The 19,253-nt window shown below is 63.9% G+C and overlaps 1 protein-coding gene across 2 annotated transcripts in view; it reads right to left on the bottom strand.

Annotated features, from left to right (window-relative positions):
- SBNO2 (strawberry notch homolog 2 (Drosophila)) overlaps positions 1-17,230 on the bottom strand; it is a 39,620-nt gene extending 22,390 nt beyond the window's left edge. Inside the window, exons 1-4 of one of the 2 annotated variants that reach the window (XM_012729827.1) lie at positions 17,143-17,230; positions 6,313-6,501; positions 2,449-2,522; positions 1,446-1,557 (exon numbers count right to left, since the gene is read on the bottom strand). In XM_012729827.1, coding sequence (XP_012585281.1) covers positions 1,446-1,557; positions 2,449-2,522; positions 6,313-6,432 — 306 coding nt within the window. In that variant the 5' untranslated portion in view covers positions 6,433-6,501; positions 17,143-17,230. Of the gene's footprint in view, positions 1-1,445; positions 1,558-2,448; positions 2,523-6,312; positions 6,502-7,286; positions 7,306-17,142 lie in introns of those variants that run through there. The other variant, XM_012729828.1, reaches the window with a different exon arrangement.
- Between the last annotated feature and the right edge of the window lie 2,023 nt (positions 17,231-19,253).

The following is a 19,253-nucleotide window of genomic DNA, read 5'->3' as shown; positions in this document are numbered from 1 at the left end:
CCGGCGAGAGGCGCAGCCCGCGGCCCAGGTGATGCTTCTCATTTGCACAGGTGATGTCCAGCAGGGGACAGCGGGGCCAGGAGCAAGCCTGGACGTGGGTGTGCCCAGGACACTGTGAGGAACAGAACAGCCCTCCAGCCAAGACTCCTGTGCACCCCAGGAATGCGCACGGCCCCTTCCTTCCCCTATCCTCAAGGCCCAGATGCCAGCACGCGTGGTTTCCTGGCCACAGAAGCAACGGGCGGGGGTGGGGGGTGAAGGGCTTAGACGTATTTGCTCCACAGGCCCCAAGGACAGACCTCTCAGGTCAAGAGATAGCAGGAGAGGCTCTGGGGTGGGCCCTCTTGCTTCTTCTAGTTTTGGGGTCCCCTGGTGTACTGAGCTGTGGCTGCAGCCCCAGTTTCTGTCCCCATCTGTGTGGCAACTCCTGGTTTACCCCTCCTCGCTGGCTTCGGTAAGGTGCTTGCCACTGGAACTGGGCCGCAGATGCCCATACTGGCCCATTCTGAGGCTCTGGTGGGCTGGATTTGGAGGGACACCAGTACCCAGCGTCCAGACTGCCTGGTACTGCAGCAGCACCCAGAGCAGAGAAAAGGACGGGACCTACTGGTGGGAGCGGGCTTAAGTGGCCCCCGGCGGGTCCAGGGGAGCTCGCTGGTTTGAGCTGGCCAGACAGCTGCATCCCACAGACTGTGGCCTGGTGGACCCCCTTTTAAGGGGAAAACTGAGGTGCGGGGCAACTGAGTAGCCGGCAGGCCTCGGGCACAGTCTGACCTGAGCAGTTGCACACCGTGTGCCGAGACCCCCTGGCCAGTGAGCAGGGACGCGGGCACCAGGCCTGCCTGGTCCAAGCCGCTGCCCCTCGGGGCCGCCGGCACCGCCCACACCAGGCTCATCCCACCAGATGCGGGCTCCTGCCGGTCACCTCTGTGGCACTGGCTTCCAGGCCCGCAGCAGGATGCGCCTGAGGCCCGGGGCGGGGGGGCCACTGCGTTCCCAGAGCACGAAACAGCAGGGCTGAGCCAATGAGCTTCTCACTTGACTTGTGAGACTTTCATTTTCCACCAGCTGCTAGGTGTGGGGACATGAAGTCCACTGACGGGCTGCAGGACACCGACCCTCCCCGGTGCACAGACCGGGCCGCGCAAGCGAGGGCTTCTGGAGCTGTGCCCAGACTGGGAAAGTGGGGCCAGCACTCAGATGCCGCACCACAACACACGGGCTGCAGTGGTGAGGTCTGGGCAGCCCCAACCTCAGACCCAGCTCCCCGGGTGCAGGGCAGTCGCTTCCAGGTGAATCCAAAACAACCCAGACGGGCCCAGCCGCACGTGGGAGCTCTCAGGCCGCTGGGCTGAGTCGCTGGCCAGTCCCCAGCGCAGCCGCAGGTCACGGGCCACTCCAGGGCGCCCCGGACACGAGGCCACAGAGGCGCTGGGGGCTCCTACCTGAGGATATTCAGCCTTTGGCAGGAAGCTGGGGGGCGTGGCCTCGGGGCCGTAGCTGGTGTCCAGGCAGGGCTGGCCGCTGACGATGAAGGAGGCAGAGTTCATTGATGGGCTGGGGAGACACGGGAGAAGGTGAGTGACGCCGGGCAGGGCTGCGCGCTCCCACCTGCACACGGGGCGTGGGGTGAAGTGCGGCTGAGCCCGAACCTCCACACAAGCCCCTGGAGCCACGCAGATGGGGGCCACCCTTCCCCTGGTGGGGAGCCCTGCCTCACACCCCGGGGAGCACGGCTGGCCCACCTGGGGCTGCTGGCTGGAGGAACCAGCGCTCTGGGGGAGGAGAGGAAGGGGGAGGAGAGATGCGCCTGTCCCCCACTTCTGTCCCCAGAGCCCCTGCCCACCATCGTTTTCCTGGGCTCTCATTCTGGAAGTTTCTCCAACAGGGTCTGGGGTTGAACCACACACCTCATGCCAAGCACCCTGGACAGCAGCTCCCAGAGCAGGGGCTGTGGGGACACCTCTCTCCCCAATGCAGATACCTCAAAGAGTCTGGGGAACTAAGAAGGGAGAACCCTCCCTGCTACCGTTCTGCCCCAACTCTCCAGGCCAAAATATCCTTTGCACAGGCCATTCCTTGACCTAGGATGCCCCCGCTGTGCTTGGTCCCCTTTAAACACCCACCTGCCCCTCAAAACCCAGATGGTTGTTACCTAAGGCAAGATGGGGCCTTACCCTTCCACACACGGCGGCGACTTCTCCGGCCCCCAACCCTGCGACCTCTGCCCTTTCTCCCTATGGGTTCTGGCTCAGACAGACACTGGCACTGGTCAGTCTCCCAGTGCCTCTGTGTGGCCAGGCCCCAGCCCAGGGTCCCTGGACAGGACACTGAAGCCCCTGGCTCTAAGCTGTTAACTTCTTCCTGCAGAACTAGAGAGTGGCCAGTCCCCAAGGGCAGCGTGGCGGGCAGCGGGCGGGCAGCAGGCCACCGCAGTCAGGCACTTACGGGCTTTCGCTGGAGAAGGCCGGATACTGCGCGGACTGGAAGGCGTTCCACCACTGGCAGTGCAGCACGGCGTTCTGAAACAGATGCGGCGTCAGCACGGGCCTGCTGGCTGGGCGGGGCTGAGAGCCAGGGCTGGCTGTGGGTGCCAGCCCACCCAGGCCTTCTCAGCGGGTCAGCACTTACTTGCTGTGCCTCAGTTTCACTATCATATAAGAACCCACAGGGTTGTGGTGCCGTGACTCTGGACCACAGGTGGCCCGTCACCCCCGGGGGGCCTGGAAAGCCCAGTCTGCCGTTTCCCGCCTGAGGTCTGGGGCCCGGGAATCTCCTTGGGGGCCAGTCATTCTAGGGTGTGGTGGATGGGACCGACAGAAAGTCAGAAGCTCGAGTCTTTTCCCCCCGTCGCAGAGGGCGGGGGGGGGGCCTTTTCCAAAGGAGGAGTCATGGCAGGCGGGGCGCTGTCACTGCCACCAAGGACGGGCCCCACCGGACAGGTCCTCACTCCCGACCCTGCCGGGTGGCCAGAGGGCCCCAGCCTCAGCAGCGCTCTCCCCAGAGGGGTGGGGAGGGGTTCACGGCATCAGCCACGCCTGGTGGGCTCAAGATCACAGTTCCACTAGGGAGCTGAGGTCAGTGGGATGGCCCGGGCGTCCTTACACTGGAACCCGGCACCACAGACACGGAGAGCCCCACGCTCAGCCGAGGGCTCGAGGCCAGGCAGACAGGCAGGAGGCTGCGGGAGTGACGAGGGTCTGGACCCGGGGTCAGGACAGGTCTGGAGGTGCAATTATGGATGCACGCCTGCAGAGTGGGCCTGCCCAGCAGGGGTCTCCATCCCCAAACTGACCATTGGCCCCTGGCTAGCCCACAGCCGCTCTCGCCCAACTAGGAGGCCCCAGCTGTCACCAGGAGAGGCCCAAGGCTACAGTACTATTCCCGCCTAGCCCGGCTGGCCCCCAGGCGTGACATCGGGTAGCGGCTCCAGGCCCAAGCAAGTCCCGCTGCAGCACTGCCTGCTGCCGGGGAAGGTGCCGGCGCACCCCCCAGGCCAGCCACTTCCTCCGCCCCCAAGACACCAGGAGAGCTGGCCTGGAACCAGAACTTCCTGTCTTCGCTGTCCTTCCATGCCGAGGGAGGAGCCAGCCCTGGCTTCCCATCCCTTGCCCCCTTCCGACCTCCTGCGACATCCTGCAGGCCCTGCGGCCAGACGCCCAGCCGCACAGGGAGAAAGGGAAAGAGACTCCGGGGCCGGCAACTGGCAGAGGCCCTCGGGCCGTTCTGCCCTTGATTGCACGCACAAATATCAAAATAAGGGTGGGGGGAGAAGCGTCGGGCACCCTGTCAGCCAGTGGAGCAAACACTTTCAGGAGTCCTGGTGGACGCCTCTGGAAGGGGGCTGGAAGAGCGGGCTGGGACCTCCTGAAAAGCCCCCACTTCTCCCTAGGGTCCTGATCTAGCGTCACTTCCTCACGCAGGCCCCAGTTTGAAGGAGAGAAATTGAGTTCCAGAAGAACATGAACTTTCCAAGGCCACAAGGTACTTCCGGGACAGTTCGGAGCACAGCTGACTCCAGAGCATGCTGGGCCTTCAGAATGAGGGCCTCACTGATGCAGGGCGAGTCCAGGAGCAGAAGCCGCAGCCAGCCTCAGCCTGCGGGGAGCTGGAGGGCGGTGGACGGGAGTCTGTGTTCCCCCGACCTTCTCTGTCCACATCTGGACCAAGGTCACTCTTGAAGAGCCCCAAGGCCAGGAGCCCCCCAAGGTCCTGTCCCCTTGAGGCCAGGGGGTGAGGGAGGGACAGCTGGGTTACTCCTGACGCTGCCTACCTAGTACCCCACCTTCCTCCCCTTAGCCCTTAACTCTGGGGAGGCTGCTACCAGGATGCCCAGCTCTGCCCCACAAGGGTGCATGGCACCGCCAGTCAGAGCCTCCCTCGGACTTCTCACCGACAGCCAGAGGAGGCCCCGCCTTTGGGGGCAGCCCCAGGACACCCCTGGTCCAGAGATGAGCACCGGGCCCTGGACGGCCTGCACAAGCTTGCCTGAGGTTTCTTTTTGGGTGGAGACAGAGAGGACTCAGGCATGCCTGGGAGAGTGGCCAGAAGCTGCTCCGTGTTACCCAGGTCACGTGTAAGCTGACCTCAGAGGATGGCACTCACGCTAGGGCAGCGGGTGACACAGGGCCGCCACAGGAGACGCCAGACTGCCCAGGAAAGCCAAGATTCCAGTAAAACTTGCAGTGTAAGGACTGCGTGGGGCACACACACTGAAGTATATACATTTATGTTTATGTGAAATTTAAACTGCACTGGACAGCTATCTTTAGTTGCTAAATCAGGCCGCCTAGCAACACTGACACTCCGGGGCACGGACCCTCAGACTCCGACCGGCTCCCCCGGCCTCCTGACCTGGGTCCCCAGGCCAGCCCGCACCGGCCGTGAGCTGGCCCAGGGTCTGTGGACCTGCACGAGGAGCCTTGCTCTGGACTGGCCGTGGTGCGCCCGTGACAGCCGAGCGGCCCTGGGGGGCACCCTGGGAGCCGGGGGGCACCCTGGGAGCTGAGCCCGGCCTGGGTGCACCAGGGCCCCCAGGCCCCAGGGGCTGTCCCGCTCTCAGCAGCGTCTCGCCCACCATAAAGGGCACAGGGCTCAGGGCCCTGGGCACAGCTCCATTCTCAGCAAACTCCCCCCGAGCCCCCGCTCACGTACCCCCAGATCTTCTCCAGCATACCACTACCCTCTCCACTCCGTGAAGGGGGAGAAAGCACTGTGGGACTATTTATAGCTCAGAAAACTGGAGCTGTCCCAAAGGTCCAACAATAGGGACATAATTAAGCAGATTAGCCGAGATGAGGGCTCCCGTGGCGTTATTAAGAATGACAAGTGCACGCTGGAGCTGGTGAAGTGGGGGAGCCAGCCAGGGGAGAGCTCGCTGCGCGAGCTGGGTGGAGCGGGTGGCCGCGGAGGTGCGAGCGGGCTGGGGGCGGCACACAGCCACGTCCTGGACCTCGGCAGAACCACCTCCGTCTTTGAAGCTGGCGGCGGCTCTTCAGTGGTGACCAGTCGCCACCCCACCCCCAATGGAGGCTCACTCTCTAACTTCCCCTTTTCCCCCCTGAGGGTACTGTCTGGTCACAACTGTCAGGAGTGTCTGGGACCCATGTACCCCCCAGCCCCTTTCTGACCTGAGAGGGTGGGTCTGTGTGCCAACCCTATCACTTCTGTGGTCTTGATCTCTGCCATCCACCCCGTCTCCCCAAGCCACGCTTTCTTCTTGTCCCACCCCTGCCCGTCAGGCCCATCCCAGGAGGACAGAGGCTGTATCGGGGCTGTCCTCTGGCTCCTGGCACCCCAATCTCTCCCCTGCCTGCCGTTCTCCCATCAAGAAAGGCTGTTTTTCTTTCTACAGTGGAAAGAGCCCCCCTTTCACCTGAGGAAAGGTGGGCTTCAAGCCAACTCCCTTGAGGGTTCCCGAGCCTGCCCCGGGGGCGCCTCTTGCACCCTGTGATGGGAAGGTCTGGTGGGCACCTATAGTCACTTTACGTCCCGTGGTGCTTCCTCACAACCTGGAAGCGCCCGACGCCTCAGGGCAAACCGTGGCGCGGCTGGATGATGGAGATGTGCTCGCTCAGCACCGAGAAGAAATGAGCTACCAGGACACAGAGACGCAAGGAACCAGGCCCGCCTAGTCCTCTCAGAGCGGGTGAACGGCCAGGTCTGAGCAACCAGTGGCGGCTGGACCCCCTCAAGGGTCCTCCCTGTCGTCCTGGGGCCAAGAGACGCCCTGAGGCGGGAGGCGCATCCCACCCCACCTGACGCCACACCAACCCCAGCCTCACCCACGTCGATGCCAGACCCAGGGCTCACCTGGACGCTGGACCCGCACAGGGTGCTCTCCAAGGCGGGGGGGCTGTACAGGACGCTGCCTGCCGGTGGGGGCTCATGCTGAGGGAACTCCCCGTCCATGGCGGGCCCCACCGTCAGCATTAGTGGCTCCACGACCCGGATGCGTGGGGTCTATCTGGGCTTCTTGCTTCGTGGTGGCGGCATCACAATCTGGGGGGGGGACATGGCACATCCTGAGGGTTCCCCATGACCGCACAGGTTGAGGACACCCCGACGACAAGGGACAGGCCCGAGAAGTGCATGGCTTGCCCAGAGGGAGTGGAGCCACCCACTGGCCCGTGCCACCCTGACGGCCCCTCCCTGGGGCAGCACACCGTAGGTGGGCCAAGGCCCCCCAGTGCTACAGTGAAGTTGGGGTACTCTCTGAGAGGGCCGTCACATCCTCCACTCCAGCGGGAGCAAGGCTGAGCAGCCCTAAGTCACCTCAGGGCCCATGCTGGGTCCCCATGTGTCCAGCCAATACCAGGCTGCCCCTTCTGGGGATACAGGAACTGGACTACTGACGGAGGGCCCCAGCGCCAGCAGGTGGGGCTCCTGACCGCAGAAGCTGGGCGGCAGCAAGGAAAGCACTGAGCTGCAAGCAAGCCCTGCCAGGCCAACCACCACCTGCCGCAGGCCTCGGTCACGGAAAAGGCCGCACTGTGGCGCCTACGGGGCTGTCCCAGCACCCTGAAGGGCCCCCCGGGTGACCGCTGGAGCCGTGGCTTCTTGACGAGGGGCTCTAAGGCCGGAGACAGAGTCCAACCTGGCTGGTTCCGAGCTGGGGGCTCTCACTGGGCCCAGGGGCCAGCCGTGGCCCCCGGCAGCCAGACGGCACTAGGCACCAGCGGGCCAGGGCAGAATTCAGCTAAACCAGAAGGACCCCCAGCGCCCCTCTGAAAACGCGCGGCCTCCCCGGGCAGGCAGACCCAGGTGTGAAGAGGTACAGGGCTGACCTGGTCCCACCTGGGCACCTGGGAATGGTTCCAACCCCTAGGCGGCCCCACCCCACCGGAGAGCGCTCCCAGGCAGGCTCCCTGCTCCTGGGGCGGCTGCTGGGAACTCAGTCGCCCAGGGAGGCAGGAAGGGGAGGCGGCCACCACTCCCAGCCAAGCCCTGTGAAGAAATCCTCGGGACTTCCAGTAATCGCCAGCCTGCACGGGCCCTTGTGCAATTCTGCAGGGGCGGGGAGCGGCTGCCTCTCCCAGCGCTCAGGCTGATGCTGGGCTCCTCGTCCCACTGGACTGGCCACCGGACTGGACCGGCGGCCCAGGAGACAGACAAAGGCCCTGGGCCGGGCCCAGCCCCCTGAGATTGCTGCCAGGGGCCTGTGGGTTCCTGCCCTCCGGCTGCCCCTCTGGCAATATGCCACCTCCCACTGCCCCAGGGCCCATGCACACCGCGCCCTGGGGGGACGGTCAGAAGGGCTGAGGTGGAGCTGGCCCTCCCACGAAAAACAGGGGTGCTGCTGCCTCCCCACCTGGGGCTCCTTTGGGATCAGGACTTGGGGGCCCCCGCAGAGACCGCAGGGCCAGGCGGACGGGGCCAGGCGGACGGGCCCAGCCGCCCAGCCTTCCGAGAGACAACCGGCGCCGGCTCTCCAGCCCCAGCGGGCGCCTCTGAAGAATGGGTCCTTTGGGGGTACAGGGATAACGCCCGGGTCTCTGCCATCTGCTCCGGTGCCGGCTGCCCTGGACGAGGCCCCGGAAAGTCCCCATCAGTGTGACTCCCGCAGCTGGCCAGGACGCAGGCGGGAACAGAGCAGGCTCGCAGCCGACTCTGGGTGGGGAGGAAGCGACGTGCGGGGACTTGCCCCACCCCGGACCTCCCTTTAAGCCCTGGCAGCGCTGACCCGCTGGCTGCTGCAGCTCCCCTGGCAGTGGGCAGCACCATCGTCCAGGGAGCCTCAGAGCTCCGCTGCCAGAGTGGGGCGACTCCCTCGGAAGGCTCCACCCCATCCACAGAGCGGTGGTGGGGAACCGTGGGCAGCTCCCAGTCATGCCGGGCCCCACCCCCACCCTAAAGCTCAGTCCCAGAGTCCAGAGAGCCTGTCTGGGACTAGGGTCAACTAGGCAGCCTCAGGGCGCCAGGCGGGCAGCTGCCCAGGGCGCCGCGAGCCGCAGAGAAAGGACCTCTGGCCCTGCAAGGAGCGCTCCCGGGCCTGCGCCCCGTTCTCGCGTGCACAGATAAATCAGTCTTCAAAATACCAAGAGCTGGGGCAGCCGTGAAGGGGACAAGAGCAGGGCGCTGGTATGGGGGCGGCCAGGGACCCGGGCCTGTGTCCTTGCCTTTCAGGGCGGTGGGCACCAGGCCCTGGGGCCCCGGAGGCTTCTCCCACCAAGCAGGCCCTGGGCCGGGAGTGTGAAGAGGGAAAGGACAGGCCGGGTGACCCGGGGCCTGCAGGCAGGGCCGATGGGGGCAGGAGCGCGAGGCTCCGCAGCGCCCCAAGTGGCCCCGCGGTCACAGAGGCACTGCCCAGGGGCAGTGAGTGGGCCCCACCTGCATCTCAGTCTCCGGCAGCAGGGCACAGCAGCCAAGGGCAGGCACGCCCTCGGTGTCCACCCCCAGATGAACAGGTACACAGTGTCCCCCACATGTGGGAAGTCACGTGGCCACAAGAAGGGGGGCAGCTCTGACACAGGGAGGGGCCTTGAACACGCGCTCAGGGACGGAGGCTGACAGGTGAGCCCCTGCTGGACCCGCGCGGGCGGGGCTGCGCTGACCGCGGAGCATCGCTTCACCAGCCGCGGCTTACGTCAAAGGTTCCTTCTGGGTTCAGGTTTTCAAATGAGTCACGGCGAAGAGAAAGATTAGGGAATGAGTGGTCAGGCCAGAGGAGGGTGGGGAGGGACCCGGACCCGGAAGTCCCGGCCGGGCGCCTGCCGCCGCCAGCCCCTCCGGCCTCGGCAGCCCACGGGCAGAGCTCCGGCTGGCGTCCACCGCGCCGCTGGACTTCCCAGGCCGGGGCTCAGACTCCCAGCTCAGCCGAAGCAGCTGCCTCCGCCCCACTCCAGACCCCACAGGGCCCTCTGCGGGACTTCGCTCGCCTCTTTGCCATGGTGCCCCGAACCGCTCACTGCCCCAAGCTCCTGCCCACGTGCTGTCCCGCCGAACAGTGGGGCTGGTGTCTCACAAGACCCCCACGCTCCCCGGCTGAGCTCCAGGCCCAGCAGTACCCCAAGGTGGGAACCCCCGTGGGCCCCAGGCTCCTGGCCTGGCACTTCTCCCAGGGGGGCCTGGGAAGAGGACCCAGTCCTGCCCTTGGGACCCAAGGCCCAAGGTCAAACTTCTCCAGACTGGAGCTCTGCGTCCTAAGTGTGGAAGGGACCCCGGCACACACCTGGGGAGAAAATGGGGCTGCTCTGACCTCGCCCTGCCCTGGGGCCCCTGAGTTGGTCCAACCTGAGTGAGGCCAACATGCTGGCCTCTCCTGACCCCCTTCTCACCTGTGGGGCCCCCAGACTAGCCACAACCTTGATGTAGGCACTGACACCCACAAGGAGGCAGAAGGACCTGCCCTGGAGCTGCCAGGCGCAGCACAGCCCGCGGACACCTGAACTCAGACTCTGGGCAGAACTGGGAGCTGCTGGGCCCATGGTTCAGCCGGACACTTGGGCGAGAGGGAGAGTAGATGGCAGCAGGAGCCGCCCAGACACTCCTCCCCGAGAGGCAGGAACCACACCGAGTGCGGCTGGCACCGAGTCCACGGAGCCCCCGAGGGCATCTGAAACTGGCAGCTCGGGGATGCCAGGGCAGGGCAGAGGCCCGGCACCCTGCACACACACTGGCAGGGTGGCAGCAGGGCAGCCTGCGTGCACCACTGGAGAAGGTGGGAGGCCAGAACCTGGGGTTCCAGGTGTGTACCCCTGGGGGACCCCAACCCTAGAGCACACCATCTCACTGCACGTGGAGGGCTCACTGATGAAGCGCCCCTAGAGAATACCTCCTGCCCTGCTCCTGCTCTGCTGTGGAGCCAGAGTCGGGGTGTCCCAGGGGCTGCTCAGCTGATACCTGCCTTGCACAATCAGCAAATGAACTATATACAGGGGGCCTCCCTGGTGGCTAGGGGTTCAGTCTCAGCATTATCACCACTCTGGCCTGGGTTCGATCCCTGGCCAGGGAGTGACCCCCAGGGCGCGGCAGCCCTCACCTGGTGTCTCCCTGCTCCCCTAAGCAGGGGACTTCAGTGCACCTGCTTATTCTGCTCTCTAGTCTGTCTCTGACAAAACCTCTCACCACCACCCCTGCACCTCTGGGCTACACCCCAGTTCTTCTATGCAAAAAGAAATAAATCTTAAAAAAAGCAAAGGTCTACAGAGGGGCCCCTGGGGGGAGAATGGCCACACACCCTAACACCTTTACCCGGTCTCCTCCCTGCCACGCGACGCGAGCTGGACCACATGGTAGCTGGCACCCAGGGATGGTGCTGTGACCCTGGAAGCTGAGTGCAGGGCACCAGCCCCGACAGACAGAGCGTGCAACAGCCTCAGCACTCCCCAGACACCTCCGGCCAGCCTGGGAGGACGGCCACAGCAGGGGAAGTGGACCTGGTCCTAGATGGAAGAGGAAAGGCCAGCAGCAACTGGTGACGCCAACCTCACCCAGAACAGGAGCCCCCGGGCTGGGTTCCAGAGCAGCCATTTGGGGATGCCTGCGGCCGGCTGCCGGGCTCTCTGCTAATGCATCGCCAGCCACAGGTCCACAGACCTGTCTGCTCGTCAGGACAGACCAGTCAGTCTGCATGGCCGTGAGGACCCTGGACGGGGCACGGAGCGAGGACACTCGAGCAGGCGCAGGTGAGGCGGGCGCGTCCCACAGCCACTGCAGACGGGCAGACAAACTGCGCCTGCGCCGCCCAGGACACAGAGCCCTGCAGCCCGCAAGTGAGCGGCCCTCAGGCGCAGGCGGGGGGGCGGGGGGGGACACGACACTCCTGGGCACAGTTCAGTGTCACTCGGAGAGAGAAAATGGACCGTCAAGGAGGTGACACCAGTCCACAGGCCACTGGCGCGGGGGCGCAGACAGGTGTGGGACGGCGCCCCGCGGTGGCTGGGCAGCTTCCCTGCCAACTTCCTCTTCCCCTTCTGGGAAATGCCTTCCCAGGTCTTTGGCGGTTGCAAAGGGCTGGGAAAGTCTTCTGCTTAGTCAGCCTTTTCAAGGTTTCGCTACACCGAGCCTGTGGTCCCCCAGACCAGCTCCAGGGCGCCCCAAGCCAGATCTCACTGGCCCCCCGGCTCTGCAGACCTTTGAAGCAGATATGTCCAAGTCTCCCCAGGGTGTGTGCAGAGGGTGCTGAGGTCATCTCTGTGCCGTATTGGGCAGGCCTCAGGTCAGCCAGCACGCCTGGCCCTCCACCCAGCCGCTGAAGAGCCCTGCGCGAGAGCATGGCTGCTCACAGATGGTCCCAGTAGGCCCCAAAATGTGGCCTGGCTGGTCAGCACCCTCCCAGCCTGGTGCCAGCACACCTCAAGGGGTTTTGCCCAACTCTGAAGGACACCAGAGTCCCTGCAGAGGGAGGCCCCTTCTGGCTTGGGGCCAGCTTCCACCCTACGCCTCTGGGAAGAGGGCAGAGGCCCTCAGATCACAGCAGCATGAACCCCAAGATCATGCCAATGGAGACCGGGTCCATTTTCCCTCCTGCCGTGCTGGTGACCACAAACCAGGCGTTACAATGGCGCACGTCTCAAGCCTGCGGCCAGAAGCCCAGCCGGCCCCCGCTGCCTGCGCTGGTGCCCTGAGAGCCCACATCCAAGCGCAGCCCAATGCTCGGTCTTAACTTCTGGAGGTTGCCTACCTCCCCTGGCACAAGCTGCACCCCAGTGGGCGGTGCCCTGAGGCTTCAAGCCTCTCTATCCACTCTGGTGTCACCCACCCCGGGGATCCAGGACCACCCCCATCTCAGGGCCTTGAGTATATCCATCTGCAAGGTCCCTTTGCATACGTGGTGACTGGTCCACAGGTCCTGGAGTCAGGGCGGGGACACCCTAGCCCCTTGGGGAGCTGACCCCAGAATTTAAGGAGGACACACCTCACCAGTGGCCCACTGGGAGTGGGGAGGCAGCACAATGACAGGCTCTGGTGGTACAGGGCCCTCCCACGGGTGCCTGGAAGTGGCAAAGCCCCCTGGTTCGCTCTGGAGGGGCCTCCCCAGCGCCCAAGGAGGGGCTGGACAGGTGGGGGGCCCCTCTAGGCAACAGTCTCCACCCGCAGGAATGCAACCCAGGGCTTCCAGACAAGCTGGTTTTTCAAGAGAAGCCACATGTCTGGATTTGGGGGTGGCAGCCCCAGATTTCTCAAAGTTGGCAATCTAGCAGTCATGCACACCCCTCCTCACGTGCGGCGCCTTCCTGTAGATCCCCACTGTGGGCCCTGACAGTGCTCACACCCGCCAACCAGCTCACCCTGAACCACATCCCAACACACAGCTTAGCTCCCGGGGGGCCAGCCATTGTGGAAGCTGACGAAAAGCCCCAAAGAACACACCCTGGTCAGCACCCATCCATGCAGGAGACACCAGCAGCGGGGCCCACATCCTGTGCCACGGGCGCCAAGCTCCGCACCACCCGGGGCCAGGCCGGGCAGGAGGGGGCTCTGCACGCCCATGTCACCACTTCCAGGACAGGGCTCCACCCCAACACTGGCTAGGAGAGCATTCCGGAAATTCTGAGGCAGCCCTGATAAACACACATCCCTGCTGAGTGCCTCCCCTGCTCTGCCGGCCCGTGAGTCCCGCTGCCCCCTCCCGCCCCCTCCCGCTCCTCCCACCAGTGACTGCACAGCTGTGGCTGAGGTGGGACAAGCCCTTCCTCAGTTTACCGAGTCTGTGGCAGGGGAAGGCGCCTTCTCTTCCCGGTTGGCGCTGCAGGTCGGGGCAGGATGTGGCCACTCCTGGTGACTCTGGGCCCTCAGCTGGGGTAGGGACTTTCTCCTGACCAGCCCTCCCACCCACTGTGAGTCAGTGCCATAAAAGTTTACTGCCTGCTGGGACCCTCCACCACCCTGGGAATGCCAGCTTCCTGTGGCCTTTGACCCCTTGGGCAGCAGACGCTGAGAACTGCCTTCCGGAATGTGGGACACATCACTTCAAACGCCCGCAGGCCCTCTTTTGGTTTCACTTAGCAGGCCGCTCCCGAGGGCACTGAGGCTGAAGCTGACCCTGGCCGGTTCTAGGAGGCAGAGGCCTGGCGGGGGCCTCCCTGCTGCTGCAGCAGGCTCTGGGAGGAGGCCCCTGGACAGCGAGGCCCAGGGGTAGAAGTACCTGGGACAGAAGCTTCTGGGAGTAGGGGTGGAGCGGAAACCTCCGCTGGAGCCGGGCCCATGGGCGGAGGATGCCTGCTCACACACACTCCCTCATCGGCCAGGTCAGGCTGACCGCTGCTGCCCCTCACCTACCCCTTCCCACACATGAAGCCAGGGGACAGTGGGTGAGCGTGAGCCCAGTGAGTCAGTGCCGAACTGACCCTTCATATTCATCTGTGTACTGTAGGGGTGCCCTCCCACTGAACCCCGTGGACAGAAAGAACATCCACCTGCAGCCAGCAGGGACAGGGCCTGGGAGGGGTCATGTACTCGCTGTGTGCTGGCACCCCCAGGGGCTCACAGCCCCGCCACATTTCTCAGGCCCTCCAGTCAGTTCAGGAGGAGGCAGGTTTCCAGAGGCGCCCCGAAGGACACTCGTGCTCCTTGCACGGGGCAGAGAGACAGCCCGTTCCGGGGCCAGGGAGACACCGGCCACATGTCCCAGGGCCTCCTCTGACGGGCACCGCGTGCTGCGTCTAGGCCCTTCCACATGGGCACAGTGGCAAGAGAGGCCCAGCGCTTTAACACTTTATTTCCCGCAGATGCCATCTGCACACCACGCAATTCATCCCTTAGAGCATGTTCAGAGTTGCATAACACTTAGTGCAATCCAATTCCAGAACACCCCATCACCCCAAAAGGAAACCCTGGCCCCATCAGTCCCCCTCCTCTCCTCTACCTCTAGCCCCACAGGCCCGCTCTGCCTGTGGCTGAGCCCGTCCTGACATCTCTGGTCCTGTGTGGCCTCGCGTCTGCTCCTCTCCCGAGCCCAGTCCCTAGCCCCTCCAGTGCCTCCGCGGGGGCCTGGCAGGTCCAGAGCAGCAGGTAGAACCAAGGGCCCTGAACGACAGAGGGCTCTCGCCTGGGTCACCCCCTGAACACAGGGGCCGCACCGCACCCCAGGGGGCAGGCCACTGCCAGGTCCTGGCATCGCAGCCCACAGGATGGACAGCCCGCAGCAGGAGGGGAAAGGGCCGATCCCAGGGGCAGGAGTGGGGAGCCCAGGCACCCAGACACCAGGGCCACACCGGGAGTGGGCAGCATGGGAGCTGGCAGGCAAGCAGGGGCGAGCCAGGCCTGGAGCCAGTCTGGGCGACCCGCTCCCACCTACTCCTGACGGTCCCGGCCCCGTCCTTCCTGCCGGCTGACCACACAGCCTGGGCTGGGGAAAGAAACCAGAGGAACTGCACGCACACGCTGCACACGCACACGCCACACACAACGGCCACACACGTGTGCCGCACACCCCGCGTCTGTGTACACGCGCGCGCACATGTGGCTCGTGTGTGCTCTCGCGGACGCCACCTTGGATGGTGTCGGTGCCACAGAGCAGCCTCTGCCCAGCGGGCGGTGGGCACACGCTGCTGTTCGCCCCCCCAGCGGGGAAGGGGCAGGTCCCCATCCCTGCCCAGAGGACATCCCAGGAGGGAGGCGGCCTTGGGGACTGGACACAGTTGCCTCTTTATTCTCCATGAGCTGGCTCACGTGGCCAGGGAATGGCACTGGGTCAGTGCTTCTGGGCCGCCCCTGCCGGAGGACCGGAGAGACTGTGCTGTACGTGAGCTGGGCCTGCCCCAGCTGGTCACACCCCTGTGGAGGTTCCCGTTGGTGTCCACCAGCTAGGGGTGGAGGTCCGCGGGAGAGCTCGGCTCCGGCTGCCTACCTGTGGCCCCACCCTGCCAACAAAGCCAACTGCCCTCCTGTGCTCTGCCCTCCTGGAAATGCGGGCCTCCCCACCCCCAGCCGTCTCCAGACACACGCACCCTGGGCTGGACGGGCAGGCCCCACTCCAGCCAGTGGTGAGCAGCCCTCCCTGCAGACGCCCAGAGTCTAGCAAAGCACCTCTGGCCCCAGAACAGGGTCTGGTCCTCACACTCCACCTCCTGGCCAGCCTGTCCTGCCCTACCCAGTCACTTTCACAGCAGCGGGGTGGCCACTCCTTGAGTGCAGCCCCTGGCACTCAACTCTGAGCAGTCTGCCCCCCAAAAAATCCAGGGTGACAGAGACAGGCTGAGTGCCTCAGCGGGTTGCCTCAAAGACAGCACTGGGTCACTCTGCTCACTGAGGGCCCCTGCAGCCCAGCAAGTGGGGTCCAGGACAGCGAGAGCAAAAGGCAAGGGCCAGAGCCAGAGCCAGGGGCCCCACGGGAGGAAGGGCATGGCCCTGAAGTCTCGGGAGTTCCCGAGCCAGTGAAAGACTGCCATTCTCCCCTCTGGGATCTAGGGTCTGGCACCCTGGGTTGCAGCTCTGGTTTCCCTGAACCTTTCCAGAGTGCCCACAGAGACCCGCCATGCAGGACTAGTGGCTGATGATCCTGCCACTAGCAGTGGGTTTACCTGTGGGTACCACAGGAAAATCAGCCCAACCAGACCCCCTGACCATGCTTGCAGCATTCAACCCCCAAGAACTACCAGCAAGTTCACTGTGCACCCTTCTGTGTAGGGCATCAACAGATGGCACCAAACCTAGCCTGTCCAGGTAGGGAACAGACAGGAGAGACAATACAGGGCAGGCGGACAGATTGAAACTCACAGGCCAGGGGTGCCCCACACACTACACAAGCTCTTCCCAGAATGTTAGTAACTCTGAGGAGGGAAATACCCCCGGTGTCCCATGCACCTGCTCCCCCACTACAACCCAGATTCCCCCAGCCTCCTTCAGGGGAACTTCTAGGGGACACCAAAGCCCTCAGCCCCGCCCCATCCGTCAGGCAGCGCACCTCCAGCTCTGGCACCCCTGCCATCCCCTCCTCCCACCTGCCCAGGCACCGGCTCCCATGCCAGCTCCAGGTCTCTCCCACCTCAGCATGCTCTGCCCAGCACCAAGTCCCATCCAAAGCCAGGACCCCACCGGCCCAACACTGGGAACAGACGTGTCTGCCCCTCTTGAAGCACCCCAGGAAAGACCCGGGGGCGGTGGGGGGGCAGGCCCCTGAAGAGGAAGAGGAGGGATCCCCAAGGAGCCTGGGGTCAGGGGTGACCCAGCAAGGGTTACCAAGGTGCGTGGGGCTGGAGATCACAGGGAGGGGTCATCAGGGAATCTGGAGAGGCGGCCTGGGGGGCAAGGGGAGGTGTGGTGGTCACTGTGGAAAGTGAGTCAGGGTACAGGGGGGACCGCGGAGGACCGCGGGCCGGGGAGGGGTGCTAGAGGCCGGGGCGACCGCGGAGGGGTCGCGAAGGAGGCGGGTCCCCGACCGCCACGGTCCAGGGTAGCGGCGGAGGGCGGGGTCAGTGCTCGCGGGCGGAAGTCGGGGGTCGCCACAGAGGGCGGAGTCGAGGCTCACAGCGGCGGGCGGGGTCAAAGTTCATGCGGAAGGCGGGGTCGGGGGTCGCGGCGGAGGGCTGGGATCTGCCACGGCGCTCCTTCGCCGCGACCCCGGAACCCCGGAACCCCGGAACTCCCGTCGAGGGCGCGAGCGGCCGCGAGGAGCATGGGCCGCGCAGTGCCGGCGAGGGCGGCTCAGGCCGCTCGGGGGCGGGAGTGTCGGCTCGGGGGGCAGCCGACGCGCCTCACCTCTGATTTGGGTCTGGCCGGACGCGGAGCCTGTAGCGCCTCCGTTTCTTCCAGCTTCGCTGTAGCTTCGCTCACTTCCGGGTTTCGGGCGCCATCTTGGGGGTCCCGCGCACTTCCGGTCATGCCGTGGGGCGGGACCTCTGGTGGGCGGGGCCGAGGGCGTGGTCGAGGGCCGGGGCGACCTGGCTCCTGAACCGTTCGGGAAAGGGATTCGGTCTCCGCTGTCTCGGGGTTCGAGTCCCACCCTCGCCCGCCTCCGTTCCGTCCCTGGAACGAGCCCCCGTTTTCTCCTCTGCAACATGAGCACAGAATCGAACCAGTCTCATTCCCTGGAGCACTCTCTCCCCTGACCCGTACGCCACCGGGGTTCTTATATAACTCAGATCTTGGTTCTAAAGCACTCTGCGCACATACTTCCCCAAGACCTCCTGAGCTGACCCCTGGGCCCCCAGTCTCTCTCTCCCTTTATTGCTCATTCATCTGTCCCCACTGAAATAGAAGTCTGGGAACCCCAGAATGGAACCTGATAATGGGGAGTGTCTAATCAGTGCAGGGACCACCCCTAGAAAACAGGATGCTCTTGGGCAAGGCCACGGGAATCTGGGTGGTTCCCCTGCTGTGTTCCTTGTTGTGGGTTTTCCTTGGACCTGATGCAAGTGATGCCGGGATCTGCCAGGAAGAAGGTGGGACCCCACGCTGGCACAGATAGCGGCTTTCCTGCATGGGAGCCACTGGCCCACCACTGAGTCCATCAGGAACCTGGACCTTTTAGTTAGGTGGATCCAGTGCAGGGGCACTGAAGCTGTCCACAGCCCCTGCCTGAGTTCCATCCCCAGCCAGGGAGTGACCCACAGGGCGCAGCAGACCTCCCCTAACCTACCTGCTGCTCCCCTCAGCAGTGGATTTCAGTGGATCTTCCTGTTCTGCTCCCCACTTAAAAAAAAAAGTTGCACTTCCCTGACCTGTCTGTTACCAGCGCAAGGTCTCCTGCACCCATTTCAACCTCTAACATTAAAGCATCTCTTTTATTCTTTTCTAAAATGATTTATTTATACATACAAAACTGGGGTATGGGCCAGAGTTGCAGGAGGTGAGAGGATTCATCAGAGACAGTGGGAAGCAGAACAGGCAGATCCTGAAATACACTGCTGAGGGGAACAGCCGGAGGGTCAGGAGAGGTCTGCCTTGCCACGTGGGTCACCCCCCTGGGTGGGGATCAAACCTGTGCTTCAGTGACTGTGGATAGCTTCATAGTGCTGTGCTTTAACCCACTCTGCCACCAGGGAGGACCCACATCTCTTTTATTCATTCAGGGAACTATGGGATGCTACTCTGTGCCTGGCCAACCCTGGGCAAAGCAGGACCCGAAGAAAGAACTCCATTCTCAGCCTGGCCCTGAAGGTCACCCCCAGGCTAGGGTAGAAAATGCCAAGGCAAGACTCTCCTAGCTGCAAGAAGTTCAAAGGATGCAATGCTTGAGGCATCATGGAGGGCTGCCTGAAGGAGGGGTGTTGGATCTGGGGCTTTAAATTTCAAGTAGAAGTTTGCTTAGTCTGACAAGGAGAGGAGTGTGTTTCCAACATGTCTGTCCCACACAATCCAGGCCAAGGAAACCCCTTTGCCTGAAACAACAAGTACAAGGAAGCAGATGGGCAAACAGACACAGAAAAAAGTGATTTATCCAAAATGAGCTTCACCTTGGTGTGCACAGTTTTAGCAATTTAGGTTGTAATCTTGACCTTGAAACTTTTTCACAACAAATTGAAAGAAGTCAAATTGAACCCCCCAAAAAGAGAAAGAAGCTGACGTGAGATGGCACCAGTAGCATTTTCCCATTTCCTGCCAGGCTCATCACTTGTGGGCTTCATGAAAACTGAAAACGTGGGGCTCCCTATTCAATAGTATCGAAACTTTCAATACAGGGCCTCCCTGGTGGCCGAGGGGTTAAGTCTCAGCTATCACCTCAACAGCCTGAGTTTCATCTCTGTGGGAGGCGACCCACAGGGCTCACCAGACCTCTCCTGTCTCCAGCTGCTCCCCTCAGCAGTGTATTTCATCCATCTGCCTGTTCTGCTCCCTGCTCTGTGTCTGGTGAAGCCTCTCACCCCCCC

Source organism: Condylura cristata, unplaced genomic scaffold (genome assembly GCF_000260355.1).
Source record: "Condylura cristata isolate star-nosed mole 26May11 unplaced genomic scaffold, ConCri1.0 scaffold00025, whole genome shotgun sequence".
Lineage (NCBI taxonomy): Eukaryota > Metazoa > Chordata > Mammalia > Eulipotyphla > Talpidae > Condylura > Condylura cristata.
The sequence above is the reverse complement of the archived record's forward strand: the minus strand, read 5'-3'. Positions and strand labels throughout refer to the sequence as shown.